The following is a 25,755-nucleotide window of genomic DNA, read 5'->3' on the forward strand; positions in this document are numbered from 1 at the left end:
ACAATGGCCCTTGGCTGTTTCATGCAAGAAATGTTATTAGTATGAACAGCTGAGTAAATTAACTTATAGATGATGTTTAGTGTCTGAACTCTGTCAACTCGACCGATGTGATATCTGAAGTGTGGTTGTTGATTTTGCTGCTGGACAATCAAAGCTGAAAATCTGAGCTGACCTTCATATCCACAGATAAACAGGTCTTCATTTGCAGATTTTCAAGATAGTAAAACTGGGTTGGTTCAATACTTGGCACTGGCACTGTGATAAGCAGTGATAAGCATTTCCATCGGGTTATCATATTGTATATTCATCACAATGTACGTGTAACATCCCAAAAGTGTATGAATCTTTACCTTGTAGAAGAAAATTGACATAAGCGAAATATATTCTTAACAGATGAGCAAAGACTGATCGCCATTTGCAATCAAGTGTGCACTGCAGGCCAATCCTCGCCGTGCCCATATCAATGCATGAATCTATTAATCTATACTATAATGCGCGTTGTGGCCGCTAAATAGGAGGTGATTTTTGTTTCAAAATTGGGCCTCGAAAATGCGTCGAATTCTTGCAACTTTCGGCTTCGTAGGTGTGGATCATAAGTAAGAGTGTCACTAGGGTGTCATACGTTGAATATCTTGGTGGTTTTGGAATAAATAACAACTTTGTGGATATGACGTCAACTGGAGAGCTCCAAGTAATCTCTTCGCCGAGAAGTCCATCAGTAATCTCTCTGCATTATTACCGTCACGAAAATTGCCGAGCCACCTCCCACCTCCGCTATCAACCAATCAGATGTCCTGTTCAAATGGTTCCTTCCATGCGCGCATCATCCACCAATCAAAATCGACGTCACTGACGCCAGCATGCAAGATGGCGGCGCCCATATCTGAAGGAAAAATGCTGCTTTTCCACCTCGAGACAGCCATTTATTCACAAATAGCTCATCTTAGGACACAATGCACCCAACGGGAGACAAGATTTACCCACACACCGGTAACTTAAACCATTTTGGCGCTAATCGCTGGCTGATATCGAGTACATCACCAGTCTGCACCATCTTGGTTTTCCGAGAATTAGTTTAGCATTGTGGACGCCTGCACATCATGTACATGGTTACATAGTTCCGTTTTCAAGAAGTATTACACTCATGAAAAAAGTGTTACTCACAAACCAGCACCCCATTTACACCAAACCCACAACATACCAGCACCCACACAATCCGATGTTTATACCTCGAACAGCCCGCGCCTCGGGTATATGCTAGTATTATCAATTCATGAGGACCAACATTTCGGACTGCAGACATCACGTGATCGGCGATGGCGCTGAAATGTTTTTGTGTGCTGAAGTTTTGTTTCAGTTAATGCCAATGTTCTTATCAAATGTATGGTATTGGAAAATATGTTGATGTTACAGCTATTCAGTTATAATTAGAGAACAGAATAAACTGGTTTGAGTACTTAACACTAGTAAAGAGACACTAAAATTGCATATTGACGTAAAATCAATGCGTTTTGCCTTGAAGCCGGGCACTTCCATTTGACTTCCAGGTCGGAAGAAAATGGTGTTTCGATAATTAATGCATAGGGTCTATTGCATCTGACCTCACAGTGTCCGTGGAGAACTGTGCTGCCAGCTCATTACTAAACCATGCATCATAGCTCCAAAGCTACTGCCTCACAATTTATAAAGTCACCCACCGTCATTGCAAAGTGTAACGTTTCTTTGACTACCATCCCTTCGCCTCGGGTGATCATTAATTGCAAGACTGGCTTCCTTTCAGCGTGTTACCATTAACTGCGCAGTAAGGAACACCAAGGTTACTTCATGTGTGTGACATGTGGTAAAATATTTGTTGGGTTAATTCTATGACCTTGTGGTGACTGGATGACATCATATTCCTTTGCCACTGGCATGTCAGATCATAGATATCATAAGATATTTTGTTGACTATTGCTGTCCAGTTAGGTTCACCCGTCAATTTACACACGGATCTGCGTAACTAAGCCCTGATAACCTGACAAGAACGACAATTCCTTTTACCGGGAGCTCCTTTTTTGTTGTTTGTGCGTCTTGAAGCGAGGCTTCTTATCTGCCCGATAACAGCCTTCTCAAGGTCGCATTATTGGATGATTCTTTGGAAGATATAATGATTTCTCGCTGGCAAGTGCCAATGATTCATCTTATGTGGAAATTATTTGGCAGGATTCAGGGAATCTCGGGGTTGTTTAACCCTTTTCGGTCCGAGCTTTGGCATCAATGTGATGGGACTGGCATAGAGTTGGATAGACCAGCAGTTGGCAGAAGAAAAACTGAGTTGTTGGTTACAGAAAAAACTGAGTTATGGTCACAGATTATGAGAAACGTATTCGGTTTTCACATATGAAGGAACACCTTGTGTCAAATTAGACTAAGTAGACTTTTATTTCCCGGAGTTGGAAAGGAGGGTCTAAATGTTGTTGACACTGATGAATGCTTTTGATCTCTATATTGGATTAACTCGAGGGTGGCACCGCACCATAAGATGATCCGACAAAGGAGAATATTCGAGTCCAATTTGCCAATCTAAGAAACACCAGAACTCACCGAAAATCGACAAAATGGTAAAAGTATGACTTAGAGGACATGGTCACCTTTGGTCTGCATGGCCTCTGAGCGATATCTTGTACAAATTTTTGGCGTTTGAAAGAGTTCTGGTGTTTCTAAGATGGCAAAATGGAGTCCCTTTTGTTTCACCTTAACTATTGTGATCTTAAGAGAGAAAGTTCAGTGCAGGCAAACATGTTACTTTGTCGTAGCAATAACTGTACATATGTTTGATTCTCTATCTGGTTGCTAAGGACTAAGGCAAATATAATAGCCCAGGGTTCCATACAATAGCTGGTTTTGTTGCTCACTATACCATAGCTTTGCAGTCTGTTAATGTTCGTGGAATAAAAACGGCATTCTGACATTCTGAGTAATGACGGGATTTGCCATGTAATGTTCTGAGGAGCTCTAATCGTTCAATCATATTCTGCATAACTGACTTTTAGTTGGTTGTAGTACGCGTAGTGGGTTTTTCATGTGTAGAGATAAATGAGATAATGCATTGAACTGGCTTACTGGACTTTGAGCAATGTAGCAAAATCAACAAAATAGGGAGCAGTCATTATTTCTAACCCCAAAGCAGTGTTTCTTTCAGGAATGGCAAATACTTAAGCATATATTTTTCATACATAAATGTTGATATATTTTTCTTGATATAATTGCTCAACTCCTATAGGGAGTCCTACATTATAAAATGATATATATTATATACGGCCCAGCTCAACACAGTTCTGCTCTAAAGCCCGCACCACACGGTGAAATTTGCGTGATGCAAGTGACACGCGTGCACGTTGCGACAGGCAAATTCTCACTGTGTGGGGTCGTTTTTTGCTGCGTATCTTCCTCGCGTGTCGAGACGCAGCCGATCTAGCATGTTTGATATTTTCTCGACACGCGAGGAAGTTAATCACCGTGTGGGGGCTACCTGCAGCAATGTTGCACGAGTTCGACGAATCACAACAAGCAGATCGGTCACATGATTTATAGGTCAGTCACATGATACCAAAATGGCAGCGCCCGGGAACTGTCAAATCCTATGAGAAGTATTATGGACCAAGACTACCAAATTGCCCTTATTCTCCTGCTGTTACTCCGTCGGAGGCGGCGCAGCGTGGACCGTAGTCTTTGGACAAGGCCATGGATTCAGAGAAGAGAGGATAAGGGGGCCTATGCAAATCTAATTGCTGAATTGCGGGAGGAGGACCCCATGAAGTATCGCCAGTTCCACAGAGTGCGGGTCGAGGAATTTCAGGAATTGCTCGAGATGGTGGGGCCGCAGATACAAAGGCAGGATACAGTAATGTGACTGACCTATAAATCATGTGACCGATCTGCTTGTTGTGATTCGTCCAACTCGCGCAACATTGCTGCAGGTAGCCCCCACATGGTGATTAACTTCCTCGCGTGTCGAGAAAATATCAAACATGCTAGACCGGCTGCGTCTCGACTCGCGAGGGAAGATACGCAGCAAAAAACGACCCCACACAGTGAGAATTTGCCTGTCGCAACGTGCACGCGTGTCACTTGCATCACGCAAATTTTCACCGTGTGGTGCAGGCTTAAGTTATACTTTGGGAGTTATTTATAGATCAAAAGTATATGATCTTTTTTGTGTCGGCTAGTTGTAGCTCTTTATTTGCAAAGATGATGTCAGACTTGAAAACTCGTCTCAATCCAGTTATCAAGGCAGCTGATCACTGAGGAAATCAATTCTTCAAGTGCAGAGTGCAACAAAAATAAACCCAAATAGGATGTAATAGATTTTTGTGCAATTTGTCTGTGCACGCCTGACACACCCTGACGTGTCAATCGGTTCACAACTAACTTGGATTCTAGTTGTCCGTTTCCATGGTAATAGAAGGATGCCAGGACTATTACATGGTTAACCACGGTTTGTTCTTTATTATCATTGATAGGTTTCTGCTTGAAGTGCGCGCTGGCCAGCGGGGATTATTCAGATGGTTCCCCGCATTACATTCTGTGGTGTTGTCATCGATGATTTCCTGCCGAGAAGAGGTTCAAGATTAAACACAAATTGAACCGCTTCTTTCTCAATATCCAATTTAGTCCAGAGCGGTATTTTTTTTACGTGTTTTTGATTACATTTCATGAAATCTGCAGGGTCAATATGCTGGGAATTAAACAGTTTTGACATTATTAAAAGATGGTAAATCTACTGCTATTTCCTATAAAATCATTGGCAATTTAATTTTGATATGTTGGATAATCATACTATCTCCATCGTGTGGCCTTTATCCTGAGGATAAAACTGACTAGCAAGGATAAAATTACTTTCTGTGACATCCTTGCTCAAAACATAGTTCCACTGTTCTTTCAGAATGAGATATTTAGGAAATTGAAGGATACTTGTGGATCAGAAGACGATGGTCTGCCCCAGAGCCCTCTATCTGTCACTCTATCATCTGATATACTATTCAGTGATTCTTTGAAGGTAGGACAGCAGAGTGTACCATCCCGTCAAGAACTGATAAAGACTGTCTTTATTCATTCCCGTTCCATCATGACTTCCTTTCCCCATCCTATCCTGGACATGGACTTTGACTAACAGGGATGACATTTCCAATTTTTGGAGGACTCCTAAACTGAGGTAGTGGTGTGCACCTCTGCCACTGCCTTCCAATTCCCACCTAGTATCTTAGTCCGAAGTTATATAGGATTTCTGTCGTGAATTTCCCCAATCCTAGCAACATATGAAATAAGTCTTCAATGGAAACACTGATTATCTGGTTGGCTGTCTTATAATCCGACATTCTGTGTCCTGTGTGTTTCTTCCAACACACTATTCCCTAGTCATTACACCCATCAAGACCTTTTCCATCTCCTTTCTCATAGTGAGGCATTCAGCTGGCTATAATATTCCATATCAGGTAAAAATGGCACTACACGAAAAATAAGCCTAAAATAGCTTGTTCTTGGTCATGCTTTGTCTAATTCTGACAAAGTTAGAATTTTTAGCTACTCTTGGTTTCCAAGTTTCAAATGAAACATAAACATTTCATAAAATATTCAATTTCCAGTGCCATTTTTTTGGTTAAGATTGTCATTTTATCGGTCTCCGACATCATGAGTTAAAGGCATGTTTTCTTCTCAACATAAACTCGCATCAACCAGATTGCTGACGGATCTATGTACAGTAATCCTATAGCTACTACCATCATCTGTTATCAGGTTTTTTCAATAGGATTGCTGCTTAGATTTCCTTGAAGTCACTAAAAGCCATCTTAAGAAGCTCTATGATATTATCCTGCCCTTCAGGTGATAAAAGACATCAAACGCTATTGATGTCTTTGAGAGAATGTAGTGTGAGATTACAGGTTTTAAGCTTGTCATCAGTTGCTGCTACTTTCACATACAACATGTTCTAGGAATGGATTTGGTACCCTAAGTCTTGTGATCTATGCCTTTGTGCTGCAACATGCACATTGCAAAAACATGGGCTCCAGGCGGCCATCTTTGAAAACCTTATTTTATCAATATCTCATGAACGCTGATAGCTAGATCCATGAGATATTTACTGTCAATACGTCTAATGAGACTACATTACATGATATACAGGTTATTATTGATTTGACCTACTTTTGAAGGTCACAGAGGTGGGTTGTCGATCTATCGCTCCGCGTTTGGCGATTAACGAAAGGGTTAATACTCTAGTTTCACCGATCTGAGACCGGTTCTGAATATTCCACTAAAAGCTCGATATTTTGCACATGGTTGATTGATTCAATTCAACGTGTTCAGTTATGATGGGCGATGAGTTTGCGATTCAAATTTATCTGATGGTCATGACGTCATATTCCAAGTTGACCATAATTTCAATTTCATTGTAAAGCAATTGGTCTTAGATTTTTGAAACTGGAGTATTTGATTGGGTTCGTTACTCCCCCTTTTCATTTTTCACTAGGTTGATTGAGGAGTCTGGTAGCCTAGTCATAGTGGTTGGCGCTGCTAGCATCCACGCACTGGGCCAGGGCTCCTCTCATCATAATTCTCTTGCAATTTTTATCAACAAAAATCAAACCATTTTCATTTGTCACTTAATACCTCTTGATAAACTGTCATAGCAGAGAACAATATAATGAAGCTTATCTCATTTCAGACCACACAACATTCTAAAAGCGCTTTACATTTATTCCCCAGCCTCACCTGAAACCTTTAAGTAGAACTCAAATGAGTCAGGCATGTATTGTAAGGCAAAGAGGCCTGCCTAGAGTCTCACCCCAACAGTGGGGATCGAACCAGGAACCTCTTGACCGCTGGTCAGAGACCTGAGCCACTACACCACGCAGCTCCATTGAGTTTCGTTGTCAATGTTCTTATGATTCTCCGCTTTTCTCGTTGCAGTCCAAATCAAAAACGATGAGTCGTGACAGTGAGCTCAGCCTGTACAGCATGGACAGCTCGGAGCTTGAGGAGGAATTCTTCTCGTCTAGTCCGACAAGCGGCAGCTTCTTTCGGTCTGCCTCTTCATTGGGTAAGCTAAATATTTAAGGTATTATAGGTCCACTCCATTCGAAGATTAAACTCGAATTTGCAAATTTTGTACAGTCCAAATCACAAATGACATACCGTCATTGGCGCTCATTGGCGCTCATTGACGAGCTACCCAGCGCGTGGGACGGGCGTAGGTCACGTGTAATTTACGCGAAACATAGAGAGATAAGTGCGTCACTGCTGCGTCATTGGCGCGTAACTCGTGCGTATGTTGTGCGTCACCCACACAAAGCAGGACAGATATCGATTGTGACACAAAGCACTGCAATGTTATGTAAAATATGCACATTTTAAACTGACTTCCTTTCAATCAGGAGTAAAGAATTTGCATCATTAGAATAAAAATCATGCAGATGATATCAGACAGTTACCGTACTTTGAGAGAAAGAATCACATGGAAATGAGCTTTTTAGATTAGGTCGTTTTGACGTGAGAGTCTAATAATTCAACTTTTGTTTCTGTTTTAGACTCAAGTATGGAGCTTGATCTCGATGCGGTCAGTCCATCGGAATCCTTGGATCTGAGTGCAGCGAAACACAAGGCGGCCATGCGCCCCAGACAACGACGAAAACCTTCTAAACATTCACAATCAATGGTAGGTGGCGCTCTCTTGTTATCTGATTTAAGGGTTGACCATTGGCATCTCCATATCATCTTGACCATCAGTGTATTGACATTGCTAAGCTTACAGACAACGCACGCGTCAATACCTCGACGAAAAGTACACCATGCATTCTATTACCAAATGAAGTCGATCGGTTATTACTCACTCATAAATGGCATCGCTGTACAGCCAATGGTAACAAGTAGCAAGTTAGCGTGATGCCAGGGACCATCACTATTGCTCGATCAGCGGTCTGATATCTCAACAAGTGTAGCGTTTTTGTGTCTCTTCAAAAACCACAATATATTTTGCGTTGAAACTTACTTTCCCCTTTGAACATGTTTAAAAAACAATTGGTGATACCAAGGTATTTTTTCGATTGTGCTATCAAACTTGATGAAGATGAATCCCACAACTCCTTTGGGTAGGAATATCATCATTGGATAGGTGGCGCTTAATATCATCTCTTGAGAATATATTCATTTCCATCATTTGTTTGTCTTTCAGAAATCACCGAAATCTCCACCGGCAAATCTAACAAGTGTTAGCGAGGAGTCGCCGTCTAAAATGTCGTTCTCGGGTTCACGGCGAGAATCGGAGGAAACGAAAGAAAAGATTGAATCACATCGAGCTAGCTCATTAGAAATTCTCCCATCAAAGGAGGTGAGAAAGGAGGACACGGAAGTTGAGGCTATAAATAGGAATATGGAAACAAAAGTGATAATGCGCCAAAAACGTATCGGTTCCTCCTCGCCGATCGAGAAAGATAAAGAACATCAGTCGTTGTTGTTAGAAATGAAACGTAAATCGTTTAACAAGAGTTTAGAAAGTGTCACAGCGGATAAGGAACTAAAACCAAGGACACCTAGCCCCGAGCAGGTATCGGAATTCTCCAAAGCATTTGATAAGGTTAAACGACGATCTGTGTTCACTGACGATAAGACTCAAGAATCTTTGGACGGCTCAACGAATAAGGGTGGTGCTTCAGTTGATGAGAAGAGAGAAACCAAAGTGGAGCCAAAATCTCCGGGCGGGAAAATCAGTGCCGTTAACATTTCTATGTTTGAGAAACCTGGCAATACAAGTTCACCCGAAGCCAAGACTAAGAAGGATGATGTTAAGAAACGCGAGGACAGTCCGACGAAAGGTTCACAGCCATGGCGGAGCAAGACTGCACCAGTTGACCCTGTGGCTTTCAAGGTCGCGCAGAGTAAAAGCTCTGATGCGCTGAGCATAGATAAACAGCCGCTAAAACGTGTTTCATCACACGATGTGTCAAAGGAGCTGAAGCAATCGAGTGTCAAAGTGGAGACGAAGCGGTTTTCTGTGATCGAAACCAGTTCTGGCGGCGCCGAGCCGGCGTGGATTTCAATGGCACGTAAAAAGCAGAAGGACCCTGAAAAAGAGGAGCCAGTGACTTTGTCACTATCCTCGTCACCTCCTATATCACCTGTGCCTAAATCGTCACCGATGACTGAGACTACATCGGATAATTCTGGGGAGTCTGATGTTCCTGCGTGGAAGGCGCAGCTCAAGAAGAATAAAGAAGATGCGGCGAAGGCTAAGGAGAAGGATGAGGCTAAGACAGAAAGCGTACCACCTTGGAAACGACAACAACATAAGTCTCCAGAGAGAAAAGTCTCGACTGAGAAATCTGCCATTAAAAAGGATGATCGGAAGGATGATGCTAAGACGGAAAATGTTGCACCCTGGAAACGACAACAGCATAAGTCTCCGGAAAGAAAGATCTCAACCGAGAAAACTGCCATTAAAAAGGATGATCAAAATGTGCCGGGGTGGAAACGGCAGTCGAAGGTGCAAGAAAAGGCAGTGCCATCTGGTGACAGCAATAAGACTCAGACGACCTCACAGTCGAGTATTGTCAAACGATTCTCAAAGAATTTTGAGGAGGACCCTTTGAAAAAGACTGAGATCATCGACATCAAATCTCAGAAGCGACAGGATAAGGTGAGGGTCATGATCGGCTTAGTAGGCCTACCTATCTTCTGGTTCTGAGCTCGAGGTTTTAGAGCTTGTCGTGTTTGGGATAAAAGATCTTTAAAGGGGGGAGGGGAGTATACGGTTTTGCATGCTGATCAGAAAGACTGTGTCCATGGCGATGGGAGTGTCCCAGTGTACCTGTTGAGTGTTGTCTTTTTGGTTCCTTTAGTTTAAGTTCACCTGTGTTGCATTTCAAAGATTTTCATTCCTTAGCAAAGAGAGCAAAATCCATGGAGTCAATGCAGTTTGTCTCTAGGGGCCTTGGGCAAAGTTCAGTTGAAATTAGATAGAAAAGGTAAATGTTGGTAGTTTTATACACAACCTGACTTCAGCAGATTTTGGGAGACATCATGATTTTAGGTTTTTCCCGAAGTAAATTTAGCTACTGAATGGCTGACAGATGCTTCAGAATTGACATTGTGTCAGAATTTGATGTTGATTCCTGAATGTCCATGTACTGCATTTTACCAGCCATGCTCTTCGAAATGAGTTTATCTGACTCCGTATTATTTTCCTCCAAAGGCGGGTGGAGGGATCATTCTGACGACTCTGTACTTTCCCCAGTCTGACCTATCTCAGCTGCCCACGGAGCATACATTGAGTCGTTATGGACTTGCTAATCTACACCCTTGTATTTGCTTGTTTTTTAAAACCATTTTGAAAAACGTTATGTTTTTCAGGTGGCAAGGAAATTAGTTCCCCCTCTGTGGTGAAGGGGTTATGGTATGTTAGAGTGTGACTACTACAAACCTTATTATGAAAAAGAAGCACTTGAATTGAATGCATTACATGGAAATCATTCACCTGGTCACTGCTCTACAGATAGGTAGCTTGCTGTGCCCTGTAAACGTCAGATATTTTGTCACTGGTTCTGGAATTCAATGGATTTCTTTAAAGACCCAGTTATTTTTTGTCACTGGTTCTGGAATCCACTGGATTTCTTTAAAGATCCAGTTATTTAGTCACTGGTTCCGGAATCCACTGGATTTCTTTCAGGACCCAGTTATTTAGTCACTGGTTCTGGAATCCACTGGATTTCTTTAAAGATCCAGTTATTTAGTCACTGGTTCTGGAATCCACTGGATTTCTTTTGAGATCCAGTTATTTAGTAATTGGTTCTGGAAATACAATGGATTCCTTTCAAGATCCAGTAAATCTCCAGTGGATACCGGAATCCCCTCCAGATACCGGAAACCAGATGGCACCACTGGAATCAGCTGGAATTCTAGGATTGCGGAATACTGTTATCCATTGGATTCATGTGGGATAAATTCGATGTCACAAGGGGGGGGATGATATCATTAAAAGATAAAAGTCACTGAAGACCCTCAATGACGAAATACATTTAGAGGCCCTGCGACTGGGCTAACTGGGTTTTTTGTGTATTAAAAAAGGGTTTTCTAAAGGAATGGAGTAGGCTTGGTTTCTGGGGTGTTGAAGTACTTCAAGTGAGTCCACATTGTTCTGTATGCATGTTAGAAGTACTTGCAAGCAGACTTTATGCACTTTACGCAAGAACCGTTCTTCTGTTTAACCCTTTCAGGACGAGTCTCGCAAAATTGGGAGCACCACAATACCTCCGCTCTGGACGAGTCTCGCAGAAATGCGAGAAATCGACAATCTTTTCACTACATTGGTTTTCCAGTCATTTCTAATGCCGATCCGCATTTTTTTCCTGCTGGGAGGGTATTCCCGTCATCCTGGGGAATACCTTTTCTATTCATCTCAACTTTAAAGCGATTCTTGTGAAGCTGATATTCTGCTTTCAAAACTTTCGAATTTGGATGAAAAAACTTGAAAAATATCCAGTCCAGAGCGGAGGCTCAGGAAAAAAATATCCAGTCCTGAATTGGTTAACCGGCGGTGTTAAGCACAAATTGATCCAGCATGAACAGATTCAAGTTTGCATGATTATCTGTTGTGGTGTTGTGAACCTGAGGGACAAACTCATCATTGTGTTAAACCTAATAAAGTTAACTAATCTCAAGGGTGGGCTTCTTAATAGTTAACAGAATATTTGCTAACAATCCATTGTGAGTGAGTGACATTCTATCTTCCAACTCGGAATTAAATTACCCCATAGTCCACAGTTGGGTTTATCAAAGATGTGTCAGACAGTAAAGATAAATTTGTCTGAAAATCTGTGCATTTGTACTCCTTTTCAGGCACATTTTAGCAGCTTAATTTTTTTAACCAAAGTTCTTAGATTTTTTTCTTTGCTATCTTATCAGCTATTTTCAGAAATTAACAACTGTTTGTTGCAAATATTCCTACAAGTTACAATGCGGCATTTTATTTACCTTTGACGATTTTGAGTGATAATTTTGATTTACCAGCACACTAGTGCGTCAGATTGAATATATACTAGTGACATGCCAAAATTGACTTGCTGCAAGCTGTTGTCCAAAGCCCTCTGGGGGGTGGTAGGCAACCTTGCGTAGGTCATTGCACCTCTCGATCAGTAGTGCTCTACAATCGGGGGTTATCCAGATCTCGGAAAAAGTTCTGCATTATGCGTCATAGAGACGTCAAATTGTGTGAGTCTTGACATCATTATGCCCTCCGTACAGTTCATGTCACAATTAACATCCTTTCTGCTTTGCGTCAGTTGCGCGCCAGTGACATGCTTATCGCTCTTTGTTTCCCAAAGGTTGAGACCTAGATGCTGGTTATTGCGTCATGACGCGCTTCTGAGGCGCCACAAGGGATGTCAATTATGATTTGGACTGTGACATACTTCCTGAGCCATTTTTAGTCTCAGAGCAGAACAATTTTCAATCCCCAAAAAACAATTTTGACCATTCCTCGTGATCTCGACTGGTATATTTTGACCATTCCTTGTGATCATAACTTGTATATATTTTGACCGTTCCCCGTGATCATAACTGGTATATTTTGACCATTCCTTGTGATCATAACTGGTATATTTGACCATTCCTCATGATCATAACTGGTATATTTCGACCATTCCTCGTGATCATGACTGGTATATTTCGACCATTCCTCGTGATCATGACTGGTATATTTTATGAGATGTGCTAGTGTGAGCCTGTGTGTACACCTACCTGTTCACTATTTATGTTCTACAATGCACAACATCTAACACCAGGTGGTGGCCATGGTGTTCTCTCCCATGTTCACCCCGGGGAATCAAAATCCTGAACTCTTGAGTATTACCCCATTCCGAGCTTCTCGTGTTCCCTAGTTCCAAGTCCCTCCATCACTCCTCTACAAAAAATGGCTCCCTCTGGCCATACCTGCATATGCTTGTGACTGAGCTGATGTTTGCAAACGGATCTAGAAATATTTGTCCGGTTGTTGACAGCTTTCAATCACCATATAACTCTGCTAAGATAACAAATATAAGTGGGAGTTCATAAAATGAGCAACCCAATCACATTTTTAACCCGATTCAACCTGAAGGAATGGAGGTTTCAATGTGAAATTGACCATAGTGTCCTGAAGGGCCCTAGATCCAAATGCACGAGTTAAACAGGAACTGAATTGTGTATGTAAAACAAGGGAGGAGGATTTTGCCAAGACACAGTATCTGGGGGAACTCGGGGACACAAATCCTGTAGTACTCCGAGTTGAGGATTTTTATTCTCCTGGGTGATGGTTATACCTCTTATTTCCTTACCATTCCTTAGTCTTTCTTTTCTCTTCTCGACTCCTTTTTTACTGATTTCACCAATAAAAATTGTGAAAAAATGTTTTGATTAAAAAATTGATCGAAAATTTTGTGATCCGCCAAGATGAAAATTGTGAAACTCTAACTTCTTTAAAGAAATTTTTGTGAATCAGAAAAAGTGTGCGGATATTTTGCGATTTACAGCATTTGCTTGGTTTCCACAGCTTTCAACCTCAGTTGTCATTGGTCGATACCACAGGTGACATTTTTTCAAAAATCCCAATATCTAAGTGTTCTCTCAAAAAAAATTGGTCAGGATTGAGAATTGACAAACCATAAATTTAGTGGTGAAGTGAATTGCTGAACTGCTAATTGCAGATAAGCAATTGAATAAAACTTTGTCTCTTTTCTGATCCATTTGCCTGTGTTTTTCAGCTGTCGTCTGCCCCCGAGGCTGTCGCCCCGGAAACCTGTAGCTCGGCAACCAAGAAACAACCTCAGAAGGTGCTCGATATGGTAAAGAACTTTCAGAATATGCAAGTGAGTTGATGAGATGGCGGGAACGACATCAAGTGGAGTGACAGCTATAGAGAGGGAAAAGCTCCATCTAGGGAGACTTTTGGAATCGATCAAGCTCCATCACCTGTGTTCAGTAAAGAGTACTTTAGGCTGGTCTGCCATCGGGTGACAGACTGTTGAACAAAACAGCCATTGCACATGGCTATTCTATGTAGGGTCTTCTGTTGGATTGGTATTGCCAAACTAGACCTATATATTGATATATTTGATTACTAAATGACGTCATTCTGACATTATGCATAATTTATTTCGTGTGAACACCACGTTGACAGAACAATTTCAGCGTCGTGCGATTGTTGCCATATTCACTTGGATAATCTATGCCAATCCTAGTACAGTAGAACCTCTCTAATGAGGACACCCCCAGGACTGACAAGTGTTGTCCTTAATAGAGAGATGGCCTGATTAGAGAGGTCAAATTGAGTGAAAGCAACCAATCTTGGACCAAAACTAGTGTCCTTAATAGAGAGGTTGTCCTTAATAGAGACTTGTCCTTAATAGAGACTCGTCCACTATAAGGGAGACTCTACTGTACCCGCTCATGAATGACTTCCTGTCCTCCAGTACGAATGAAAAGACATGCAACAGAACATGGTTTATAGTTAGTTATTTAGATTCATCGATTTGAACATCACTTTGTACAGACAAATTCATATTGTAAATACTGTTAACTTTGTAGATAAAATATTGGCCAGTACCTCCATCACTTGAGTTTGCAGTAGAGTTTGTATATTTTGGGTGTAAACTCCACAAATGTATCTGAGATGATGTAGCATCATTTTGCACCAGAACTGTAGGGGGAGAGGGGAGGCAAAGAGTTGTTTTGCCCCTCCTTCCCAGGAGTCTTTATGGCCCCAAGACCGAAAAGTAATCTTCGGCCCTGCACTTCAATATCATGTAGTGCATTGAAATTGGTGAAATGTCAAATTCTTTTGGTCAAAGTAATCATGTGTCACTAAAATATGGAATCTGGGCATTAATGTCTTTCAACTTCAAGTAACTTGTAGATGTCATGTCTTTGTACATAAAATGTCAATACCTGTAACAGACATTGCAAGACTGTATAGTGTTAAACCTGAACCCTGTGTGCACAAGTGTTGGTTAACAACATGTTTTCACAGGCATGGTTGATACTGACTTAGAGTCCAAGGGACTTGTTCAGTTTCCATTGGCTGAGAAACTTTAAGTTTCTCCCACCTCCCCTTAGACTCATCTCTCTGCAGCTTGCAGTGTAAATAGGCCCCCTGGTGGCCAAGTCGAGAATCAGATGCATGCGGGTCTTGCAAAACGGACGGCCTGGTTCATAACTCTTAAATGGGTACACCGTTCGTAATTACTTGTGGTCCAGTTGAATAGAAATCCACTAATACACAATGCCGTAGTGCAGTTATTATGAATACGAATTTGTTGAAACTTATTTGTCTATATTTCTACCGAAAGGCAATGCTGAAACTTATATCTATAGTATGTAGTAATACGCAATTGAAAAATTTTCAAATTCAATCACAAATTCAAAATTTTTAACGAACGGCGTAGGCCTTTAAGAATGGAAAAATGTGATGTCTGACAATCTCTGATGGTCAAATTTTTTAGGGTATCTTTTGGAACATATTTTTTGGCTCTTTAAATGTCCAACCGCCCTACTATTAACAAGTGCCTTCTACTTGAACATATTGTGTCAAAAAGATTTTACAGAAAGAAATTTGTCAGTGCTATGTGTAAAGTAAATTTTGGTTGTCGGCAGACAAGGTTTTGAACATGAACTGGAGTCCCCTTTTTTGATGAGCCGTTTAATTTTCATCATTTTTAAGTCATTCCCCTAAACTGGACGTGTTTTTAGAAATGTGAACTTTGACAATGTTTTAGGGAGATTAGGCAGATATGATGATGACTCAAAGTTGAGTTTAATGAATTGATACCGAACTGGAGGTGTTGATTTTCTCACCAAAACCGTGAGGGTGGAGCTAAAATGTAGACCAACATTTAGCTCAACCCAGGCGGAACATTTAGTTCCACCCAAGCAGTTGTGTTGAGACAATCAATACCGACAGTGAGGCATCAATTTCTATTCTAAAACATCTCAAATTAGATAATGAATAATGTGGTTTTAAATGCTTTTTGACTGCTTCCATATTTTGCACCAACCCAAGCAGTTATGGTTACCATAATTGCTAAATTCAAAATGAGGCACTGTAGACGCATAGTGCATTTACACTGTAAACTGCAGTTCATTGTAAACCTAGGTGTTTTAGAATGTAGACCCTAACGTGTCTGTCAAGAAATAGATTGCAGTGTCTTCATACCTGTACTTAATAATGACATCATGCTAATTAATTTCAAGTGGAATGCCACTTGGCAGCGAGTTAAGCACCTGAAAAAGATACTTCTGTTGCAGGGACCTGCGATAATTATTTGAGATTTTTGTCTCATACGATAACTGTCATAAGTTGCGGGAACAAAAACATGTTGTTTGTAGGGCGCTTTACTCTTTATTGTGAGAAGGGTTGTTAGCAAACGGGTCAATGATTTTCGTAACTCGCCATTCGCTCGGGAAAATTTGAAAAATCATTTAGAACCACAAAGTTGTAATTTCTTGATGACTTGGCTTTCAGTTATGGAGGTTTGTCCGCTTTATAGAAGAGGGTAGGGACAAGTAGGAGCAGGAAGGGGTAGTGACAAGTTTATACCGGTACTTTCGATGAGAATGGGATAAAGGAATTAAGAAATACAGAAACCATTGAATATTATTTATTGGGGACTAATTTCCACTGCCTGACTCATATTTTGCGTTGCAGCCCTTCGAAAATAATCTATGCACATTTAAGGTAAAATATAGGACTCTAGTATGAATAAATTGATGTTCATAGCTGTATAGGACCGAGTATTATCACACATGAGTAATTTTAAGCCGCACATTTTATGGTGTCATTTATTTTTATGAAAAAAACCTGTACATAGCTCTTTTGAGAAGACCAAAAGTAATAGAATTGTCAAATTTTTAGAGCTGGCTAGAAGTTTTATTTATCATTATCATTGCAGTCATTTTTGGAGGGAAGTGATGTGATGAAATTATTGGTATCAGTTGATTAACCCTGTTCTAAAGAGTTAAAGAAGGAATGTCTCAAGATGTGCCAAGCCAGCACAAGTTAGGTCTGGAGGATGAGATCAGAAAATGTACACAAAAGTTCTACAAAGTGTCTGTAGACATTTTCAGATGTGTATCTCTAGTACTAGTATACTCTAGTAATTCCTGGCTCTTCACAACAAGTTATTATCTCAATATGAGATAAATTATGAGGGTCAATCGATTGAGACTAAATGTTGTGGTCATTTGGCAGGTAAAAGATCCCTTATAGGTGGACCTATAGTTGACTTCATACCTCCGCCAAAAATCCAGTAGGGTTAGGCTGCTGGTAATGATGACGATGATGATGAATGCTGTTTTGCATTATCTCAAGTCAATCCAACTTTAAGCTATTTTGTGATGCCACTTAAACTGGGCTCGCCCTTGCAAGAGAACCTTCTTGCTATTTGGAATGACATGTATTATCAGTATGTACATGTAGTTGTATAATTATATCACTTCCTTGCTTTAATTAGAGATTTCATTCAAAGGGGTAGGTGGTAGCAGTATATTTGGGTTGTAGTTTTGCAAAATCCATATATCACAGTTCTGTATGGATGATTAAACATTAGAATTCACCGTTTGTCACCAACTAGCATCAAGTTTACATTTAATCCATACTTGCTAGTACAGAAGTAGTGGAACTTGGTTATATACTTTTGCAAAATCTTCCGAAATAACTGACTTTGATCCAACACCCCTGTTAACTTTGTGTTTCGTAGGTCTTAGACGTACTCAATATATTAACATGTAGTGTACATATAATTTGGTGCTGACAGTACAGTGTACTGTATTATTATGATTTTATCATTGTGCATATTCTATTAATAGATTTTTATGTTTATTCGTTGTAAAATTACATTTTTGAACTTGATGAGTACTCAACTTCACAAGTCCCTTTTGCAAAATGCAAAAGAAGGGTTCGCCAACAAATACAGTTTATGGACCGTGCACCAGCGCGCTGTACAGATACTCATCTATTACTAGTGCAGTTTTAGTTGGTTATATTTTTGTTTTCCTTCCTGGCAAGTATTATAAAGGTACACCAGAACCAGAATCTTGGTAGAAGACCATCTAAATGCAAGTAATCACAACACTAACCCTGCATCAATATCACTCTCACTAATTCCAATGACATTGGCATTGAAATTATAATTCCAATTCCATTAGCATTGAGATTTGTAATTCCAATTCCATTAGCATTGAGAATTATAATTCCAATGACATTGGCACTGAAATTATAATTCCAATTCCATTAGCATTGAGAATTATAATTCCAACTACATTAGCATTGAGAATTATCATTCGAATTACATTAGCACTGAGAATTATAATTCTAGTGACGTTGAAATTTACATTACAATGACATTAACATTGACATTATAATTTCAATGACATTTTGGCATTGAGGATTATAATTTCAGTGACATTGAAATGTACATTATATTGCATTGACATTTATAATTTACGCCAATGGAAATTATAATTTGCTTAAAACCACAAAAATCAGACTAAAGAGTAAGAAAGCTTCTGATGAAATTTGTAATTCGTTTTCTGGATGTATTTTGAAATAAGGGGTAATGGTGAAAATATTAACCTTCATGATACTGTTGTACATGGAAATGTTGGTTTTCTTTAAAACACTCTAAAGAGAAGGGGTCAAGAAACATAGCTTTGTTGAGGTAATTCCTCTGATAGAATGGCATGTGACCTAAGCCTCACTCTCACTGAAAATGGGCTGAATTTGGTGATTCCTTGTCTTTATCATGTGACGTAACTGTTATGTACAACAATATTTTAGTGCTAGCCAAAAAATGTTGATATGTTACTTTGAATATAGTATACATGTACCCGGTATATGTAAAATAAATTATGTTGTTTATCAGGTAAAGTTGTTTGAGTTTTTGTCTGGTCTACACTCCGGACGCAGTGGACAGGTCTAGTCCTGGCACCTGCTACCTCTGTGACAAGCCGTTTTTTTTTGGGTTTCATATACTAGCGCCGACAACCACAATGAAATTTAGCACTAATGACAAGGTCGCTTTTAGTACAAGTGCAGATAAATGATTCTGCTTAGTATTTTGACATTCGGAACAAAAACTAGCAATAATCTATAAAATCAGGTGTGGACCCTATATTATTGGCTTAAGAAGGTTCTAAACTTGTGTTGTGAGGACATATATCTAGGGATCCTCTATTCTACCCCAAAAATCTGTCCCGCTCGGACTTCAAATATGAAAATTAAATAAAGTTGGATTGCAATCAAATACACTTGACCACTGCATAACACAACTCACTTGCGTGCCAAAATAGCAACCACTATCTACAGGCTACAGCTACGATTGGCTGAAAAGACTCGAGAATTAATCGACAAGGAGGATGTGGAATGACCTACTCAAAGACGCAGTGACCATCTCCATGCAGCCATGAGCCATTTTGCAAGACTGGAATAAAACTCCATCTCCATCAGCTAGAGACTCGGTTGATAACATCTTGAACTCTGGGATCGTTAAGGGGCAATATAGGCAGCAGCTAGGCAGGCTAGATAAAGTTACACAAAGTCACCAATAGGGGTCTCTCACATCTCGCACTACGTCGAAGTGATTCATGCTTGTACAAGAAATATATTTAGCGCTGAATCTGACATGACCAAGGGCCCTTACTGTCTATATTAGTCACCTGAAGACCCCCTTTAAGTGGTCCACACACACAAGTCGGTTCTAAAAACTTTTCCATGTTGAGGGAAGAAAAAGATCTAACCGAAACCAGGAGAATCGAATCGAAAGCAACTAAGGTGAGCAGAGCTGCTCATTGAACTTAGCAAAGTGTCTTTTCAGTGTGGTTGCGATAACAAATTGATACATCATTTTCAAATAAAGAATAAACACCATCTATGAGGAATTTGATAAAATTACAAATCCATTATCATTGGCACACCCTGTATACAATCTTATTCTAAGACTTGTCGCGAGATGGCGAAACCTTCCAATAAGGAATTCCCACATTTTGATGTCGTCAATAAGTAATTCAATGAAGACAGCCCAACCCGCAAAGGGTATTTCCCCAAAGCAGATTCTCAACATTTGGTTCTTTTGACGTGATAGAGTCAGCTTATTGTCAACAATGCCTGGCGGGTCAGTAAATGGGAGGCCTTTTAGGGAAGAGGCATCATCGTATGCTGCTACTGGAGTTCCAAGGTGAGAAGAAAACCGTTCGAAAAGCTTAAAATTTGTGATTTAAAAAAAAACCTGGTGTAAGACTAGTAAGTTAAAGTTACTAAGTACTAGTCTAGTAGGCTAGAGTCAAGAAGTTAGAAGTGACTGACAGAGACTCGGGACACGTCACAGGCGTTTGTCTAGGACTATGATTCGAGGGACTATATTTCCGTTTACACCACCACCGATGCGATACATAGGCCTACATTATTACAACCATTATGCTGCAAATGAAATTTAACAATCCTCCGACCTCACTCACAGGCTGACAGCCACAGGGATTTGAGGCAAAATGTGCTCATTCGGCATATGTGAGGCATTAGTCTGTCAGTGAAAGGTGTAGATCTATGACTACAGAGAAACCAATCTCGTTCCCAGAGGGCTAGGATTTTGACTGTTTTCATTCATAACAATTAATATGTATTGCTTATTTCAAGGGGCAACCCAAGTCGTGTCTTCCATCATGGCGTGATGCGCATGGGAAACAGTATGACGGGGAGGCTGCTTGCACCAGATGAGAAGATTGAAACAGAAGGAGAGAAACAACTGAAGGCACTAGCGAAGAAGCAAATTGCCACGGATATCACACTTGAGGAGTGAGTACTTCTGTGGCCGTGCCAAAGGTTTCTTCTAGCAGTGATCGATTTTACAGCTTTAGGCCAAGTTGCCAATCGTGCCACCTCCAAGTAGAGCTGGGCGTCCTTCTCTACAAACTGAAATCGTACAATTAATTTTTTGGGAAAAAGGTGAAATGTCTGGTTGTCGGTAGGGCAAACTTTCCACTCAAAGGAGTTGCCCGCTCTTAAATCTGATGGTTGTCTCGGGCAACAGGACCACTGCTATAAGCAAACCCTGAATTTGAAAGGAGGCAGCATGGTCCTGTTTTAGATTTGTAGAAGGTTATGATATTTCTTTCTGGACCTCAGCCAGGCCCAATGTCTGTATTAACCCACTGTTGTACAATGTAGGCCTACAGGAGACCATCATGGCAGCTGACATAGGGTAGACCTACCTAAGTGTGCATTAGCTTTGTCATACTCAAAATGCATAAGGTTTGTCATACTTGAACTTTAGTTTAAGGTATGGTTTTCTTGATTGGTTGTGGTGAGGCTGTAGTCCCTTATTTTGGGCAATAGAAGTGTCAGAGTCAGATGAAACATCATGCTATAATCTGCTGTTGCCAAAGGACTTTGCTAGAAAGATTACATCAGACTCCGCACTGAAACAACTGAGGTGCCATTACTGCTTCAATCCATAGTTCAGATCCATCAGCTGATATTGATTTTATGAAATTTTTTAGTCACTTGAAACAGAAGAAAGAATTCACAAGTGGGGTGATCTACAAACCGCTGGTTCAGGATGTTCAAGGACAACTCAGCCTCGATGATTATGAAGAACTTGCTGAAAAAGATAAGCAAATTGAAGAACTGCGCCAATGTGGATTGACAAGAGAGGAGGTGGACTTGAAACTGTTTAGTCAGGTATGCTATGCTGGAGTCCATCTAGGATTCTTCTTGGATAGAATGCACATTCCACTTTCCACTTGGATGGAATGCTCATTCCACTTGAATGGAATGCACATTCCACTTGGATGGAATGCACATTCCACTTGGTTGGAATGCACATTCCACTTGGTTGGAATGCACATTCCACTTGGTTGGAATGCACATTCCACTTGGTTGGAATGTACATTCCACTTGGATGGAATGCACATTCCACTTGGTTGGAATGTACATTCCACTTGGATGGAATGCACATTCCAAAATACTTTCCTACCATTGACATACCTCACACTTCAGATAACAAAAAAATGGTCCGATCGCAGAAACAGATAGCTCTTCACTGTTAATCATGAAATTATTGCGAGTGTTTTATTTTGGCAAATTGCTGTCAAACGCAAACTTAAAAAGCATGAAAATTTCGACTATAATGCATTTCACCATTTAATTTGCTGCAGCAAATGCAATATTTGGTCTATTGCCAATTGAAATTGAGGAAATTTGCAAACTTGTAGCGTCTAGCTTCATGTGAAAACACATCTAACTGTTTCAGGTGCCAGATAAAAGACGTCGTCTTGGAGCAGACCCAGCCATTCAGGAGATGAGGATCTCAGAAATCGATGCTAAAATCTCAGAAAAGCAACATTCATTGTCCAAACCAGATCAATTCAGCGGCGTTAAACAGCTCTCAAGGCACGAATACGATCTCGAACAGTCACTTTTGCGGGCAGGTAACTCTAATGACAAGAATGTGCTGTCGAAATTCACTAGGAAAAAAGCGTCCAAGGATCATAAACTTGACTTTTGCAGGAGAAATACTGATGAAGGAATTGTGGGGAACACTGCAAGTGACCATAAAAGTGGAAAGGATAATTCAGGGGCACATGACATTTCACAAACTGATTTCAAATCTTTCGTTGAGACAGAACTGGTTGTAAAGTTTTGTTTGAAATGTTACAGAATTTTTAAATCGGAAACTAACGTGAAAATATGTGAGGAGTGTGTCAGAAACTGTTGTGCGGATTCTAATGAGGATGGTCCTGCGACTCTGTGCGGGCCAGTCAGGGCTATCAGTGAAAATGTGATCAAGAGAGACCGTCTTGGGATCGATGAAATCAGAGATATTCCACGGTTTAAGGATTATTCTCCTGGAGTCAGAAATAAGGTAAGGTCGAAAGTCAAACATCAACTCTTGCACTCCTAGTATAACTTTATCAAGTTATTCAAGCATCATCATGAATTTCCGCCTTGGAACAATCTATAGTGGTTATCGGACACTTGAACACCAAATTGTACAATTATGGTCTTTCTTTTTCAGACACTCTTCCTAAAAAACCTTGCCTCTGGTGTGACAGAGTTTGACCTGGTGTCGTTGTTTGGCCGCTTCCAATCACAGGATGGACCCAAGATTGTCTACAGATTGATGGCTGGCAGGATGAAGGGACAGGCTTTCGTGACGCTGGAGAGTGAGTAGACTTGACTAGTGGTAGATTGGCTCCTGATCCAATCTATTTGATGTTGTATGAAAATGAAGAGTTTCATCGCAAAGCAAGATCCATTAATTGAAAAATTGCTTCAAAGTTTTCTAAAAAAAAAAATCGAAATGTTTTTTCTTTTTAAAGAATCTTATCTTCATCTCATCATGATTCAAACTCGGGGGAGGCATTGGTTGGTCCTGTGAAATCCCAATGTCAAAAAAGCTGACCTATGCAATCCCGTCTTCGTTCCTGCAATATTATTTTGGCACAATGGTTCATTGTTTTGATCCATTGTCCGTGAAGAAATTTGTCCAGAAAATTAACTACTACTGGACCTGAATCATGTTTTTGTAACTTTACTGAAGAAGATTTCTTGTTACAGGTGAAGAGACTGCAGGAGCTGCCTTGGCTCTCCTCAATGGCTACCAACTGATGGGGAAACCTCTTGTCATTCTGTATGGCAAGAAGACTGGCACAGCAGACAAGGGTTGAACAATGACACTGTGAGACTGAGATGATATCCGCACCTGTGTTGGAGTTCCGATGGCCCTGTCCGAGCTTCAGGCTGATGTCAGAACCTCCTGTCATGTAGTGAGAATGATGGCTTCTGAGACTAGGATTTAGGATTGTCACAGCAGACTAGGGTTGAACACTGACACTATGAGACTGGGATGATATCCGCACCTGTGTTGGAGTTCCGATGGCCCTGTTCGAGCTTCAGGCTGATGTCAGAACCTTCTGTCATGTAGTGAGAATGATGGCTTCTGAGACTAGGATTTAGGACTGTCACAGCAGACAAGGGTTGAACACTGACTCACTGTGAGACGGGTATGAAAATTGCACACATGGTGAAGTTCTTGTAGCTCTTATTGAGAGTAACCGGCTGACAAGGGAACCTTTCTGTCATGTAGTAAGAATGCTGGCTTGTGAGATGAGGATTTAGGACTGTCACAGCAGACAAAGGTTCAACTCTGACCCAGTGAGACTGGGATGAAAATTACACCCGTGATGAAGTTCTGGTGACTCTGTCAGTGTAACAGACTGGCATGGGACAACCTCTCCCCATTTGGCTTCTGAAGAATAAAGTCACAACCTGTCCAACACAACAGGACAACCGCTCCCCATTTGGCTTCTGAAGAATAAAGTCACAACCTGTCCGACATAACAGGACAACCGCTCCCCATTTGCTTCTGAAGAATAAAGTCACAACCTGTCCGACATAACAGGACAACCTCTCCCCATTTGGCTTCTGAAGAATAAAGTCACAACCTGTGCGACATAATATAATAGCCTCTCCCCATTTGGCTTCTGAAGAATAAAGTCACAACCTGTCCGACATAACAGGACAACCTCTCCCCATTTGGCTTCTGAAGAATAAAGTCACAACCTGTCCAACATAATATGATCGCCTCTCCCCATTTGGTTTCTGAAGAATAAAGTCACAACCTGTCCGACATAATATGATAGCCTCTCCCCATTTGGCTTCTTGAGTACGAAGTCACAACCTGTCTGAGAAAATAGGACAACCTCTCCCAATTTGGCGTCTAGAATACGAAGTCACAACCTGTCGGACATAATAGAACAGCCTCTCCCATTTGCCTTCTAAAGAATTAAAGTGATAACCCCTCCGAAATAACAGGACAGCCTCTCCCCATTTGGCTTCTAGAGAATGAAGTCACAACCTGTCTGACATAATAGGACAATTCCGCCAAAACTGACTCGTCCAAGGACAAAGTAACCAATGTGGACTGCACATGAACATCTTACAAAGCACAGCTCGGCCTTTCTTCCGCCAGTGACATTCTCACTTAAGAATATACTGTACTTAGTATAAGTTTTGCCACATAACCCGGCTGGCACACTAAGATGAGACAAGCCTATCACATCACCGGTGGTACGTACGTGCTTTACTATTTAGTTGGGCTATTCAACTATAACCTTATCCTTTTGAGTTGCCGTGCCACATAGCAAAAGTTATTGAGACATTTTATCGTTAGCGATCTGTTGCAATAAACGACAGGGTGAGATATGGTTCAGAGCATGCCGACTTTAATCAGCGGTGAATATCAGTCCTAAAGTCTCCTCCTTTCACAACGACGGTGGATCGGCATGGGTTCAGAGCCGCTGTAAAAGTAAGCGGATGTGTCAACTGAACCGGATGCCATTGCCCGGTAATATCAAGTCGATAGTAAATCTTAATTCCGGTGACGTAGAGTACATATCAATTTAGATGCAGTTTCAACTTTTTAATTAAAATCATTTAACGAAACAAAGAATAGCTTGCTAATTGAAAAGCGCATTGAATCGATAGCGCAAATAAGACAGGCCGTCTCCGTGCGGAGGACCATGGCGATTAATCGGCGGTGTGCGCCAAAGGAGGTACACCGTACAATCCGGACGCAGTGGACCATCCTCGTCGCGCACTCGTAAAGAGATCCAATTAAGATCACGCAAAGGATTGCCCCCGGAGATGAAGTAGTCTGACTGTGTTGTTAAATGAATAACTCGAGATGAAAACTTGACTGT

At 40.8% G+C, this 25,755-nt stretch overlaps 2 protein-coding genes across 8 annotated transcripts in view; both read left to right on the forward strand.

The window, feature by feature from the left end:
* LOC135493310 (neurofilament heavy polypeptide-like) overlaps positions 1-18,922 on the forward strand; it is a 58,866-nt gene extending 39,944 nt beyond the window's left edge. For 6 of the 7 annotated variants that reach the window (XM_064780546.1, XM_064780548.1, XM_064780547.1 and 3 more), the window contains 4 exons: positions 6,949-7,078; positions 7,566-7,693; positions 8,210-9,670; positions 13,770-18,922. In XM_064780546.1, the coding sequence (XP_064636616.1) occupies positions 6,949-7,078; positions 7,566-7,693; positions 8,210-9,670; positions 13,770-13,883 (1,833 nt within the window). In that variant the 3' untranslated portion in view covers positions 13,884-18,922. Of the gene's footprint in view, positions 1-6,948; positions 7,079-7,565; positions 7,694-8,209; positions 9,671-10,383; positions 10,427-13,769 lie in introns of all 7 variants that reach the window. The other variant, XM_064780549.1, reaches the window with a different exon arrangement.
* Positions 18,923-20,104: 1,182 nt separating this feature from the next.
* LOC135493380 (RNA-binding protein 41-like) lies at positions 20,105-25,448 on the forward strand. The gene is made up of 6 exons (XM_064780697.1): positions 20,105-20,234; positions 20,690-20,848; positions 21,553-21,733; positions 22,305-22,916; positions 23,070-23,217; positions 23,612-25,448. Exons 1-6 carry the CDS (start codon positions 20,161-20,163, stop codon positions 23,719-23,721), a joined length of 1,284 nt encoding a protein of 427 aa, XP_064636767.1. The 5' UTR covers positions 20,105-20,160; the 3' UTR covers positions 23,722-25,448.
* The last annotated feature ends 307 nt before the right edge of the window (positions 25,449-25,755 follow it).

The sequence above is a fragment of the Lineus longissimus genome, chromosome 9 (genome assembly GCF_910592395.1).
Source record: "Lineus longissimus chromosome 9, tnLinLong1.2, whole genome shotgun sequence".
Taxonomy (NCBI): Eukaryota; Metazoa; Nemertea; class Pilidiophora; order Heteronemertea; family Lineidae; genus Lineus; species Lineus longissimus.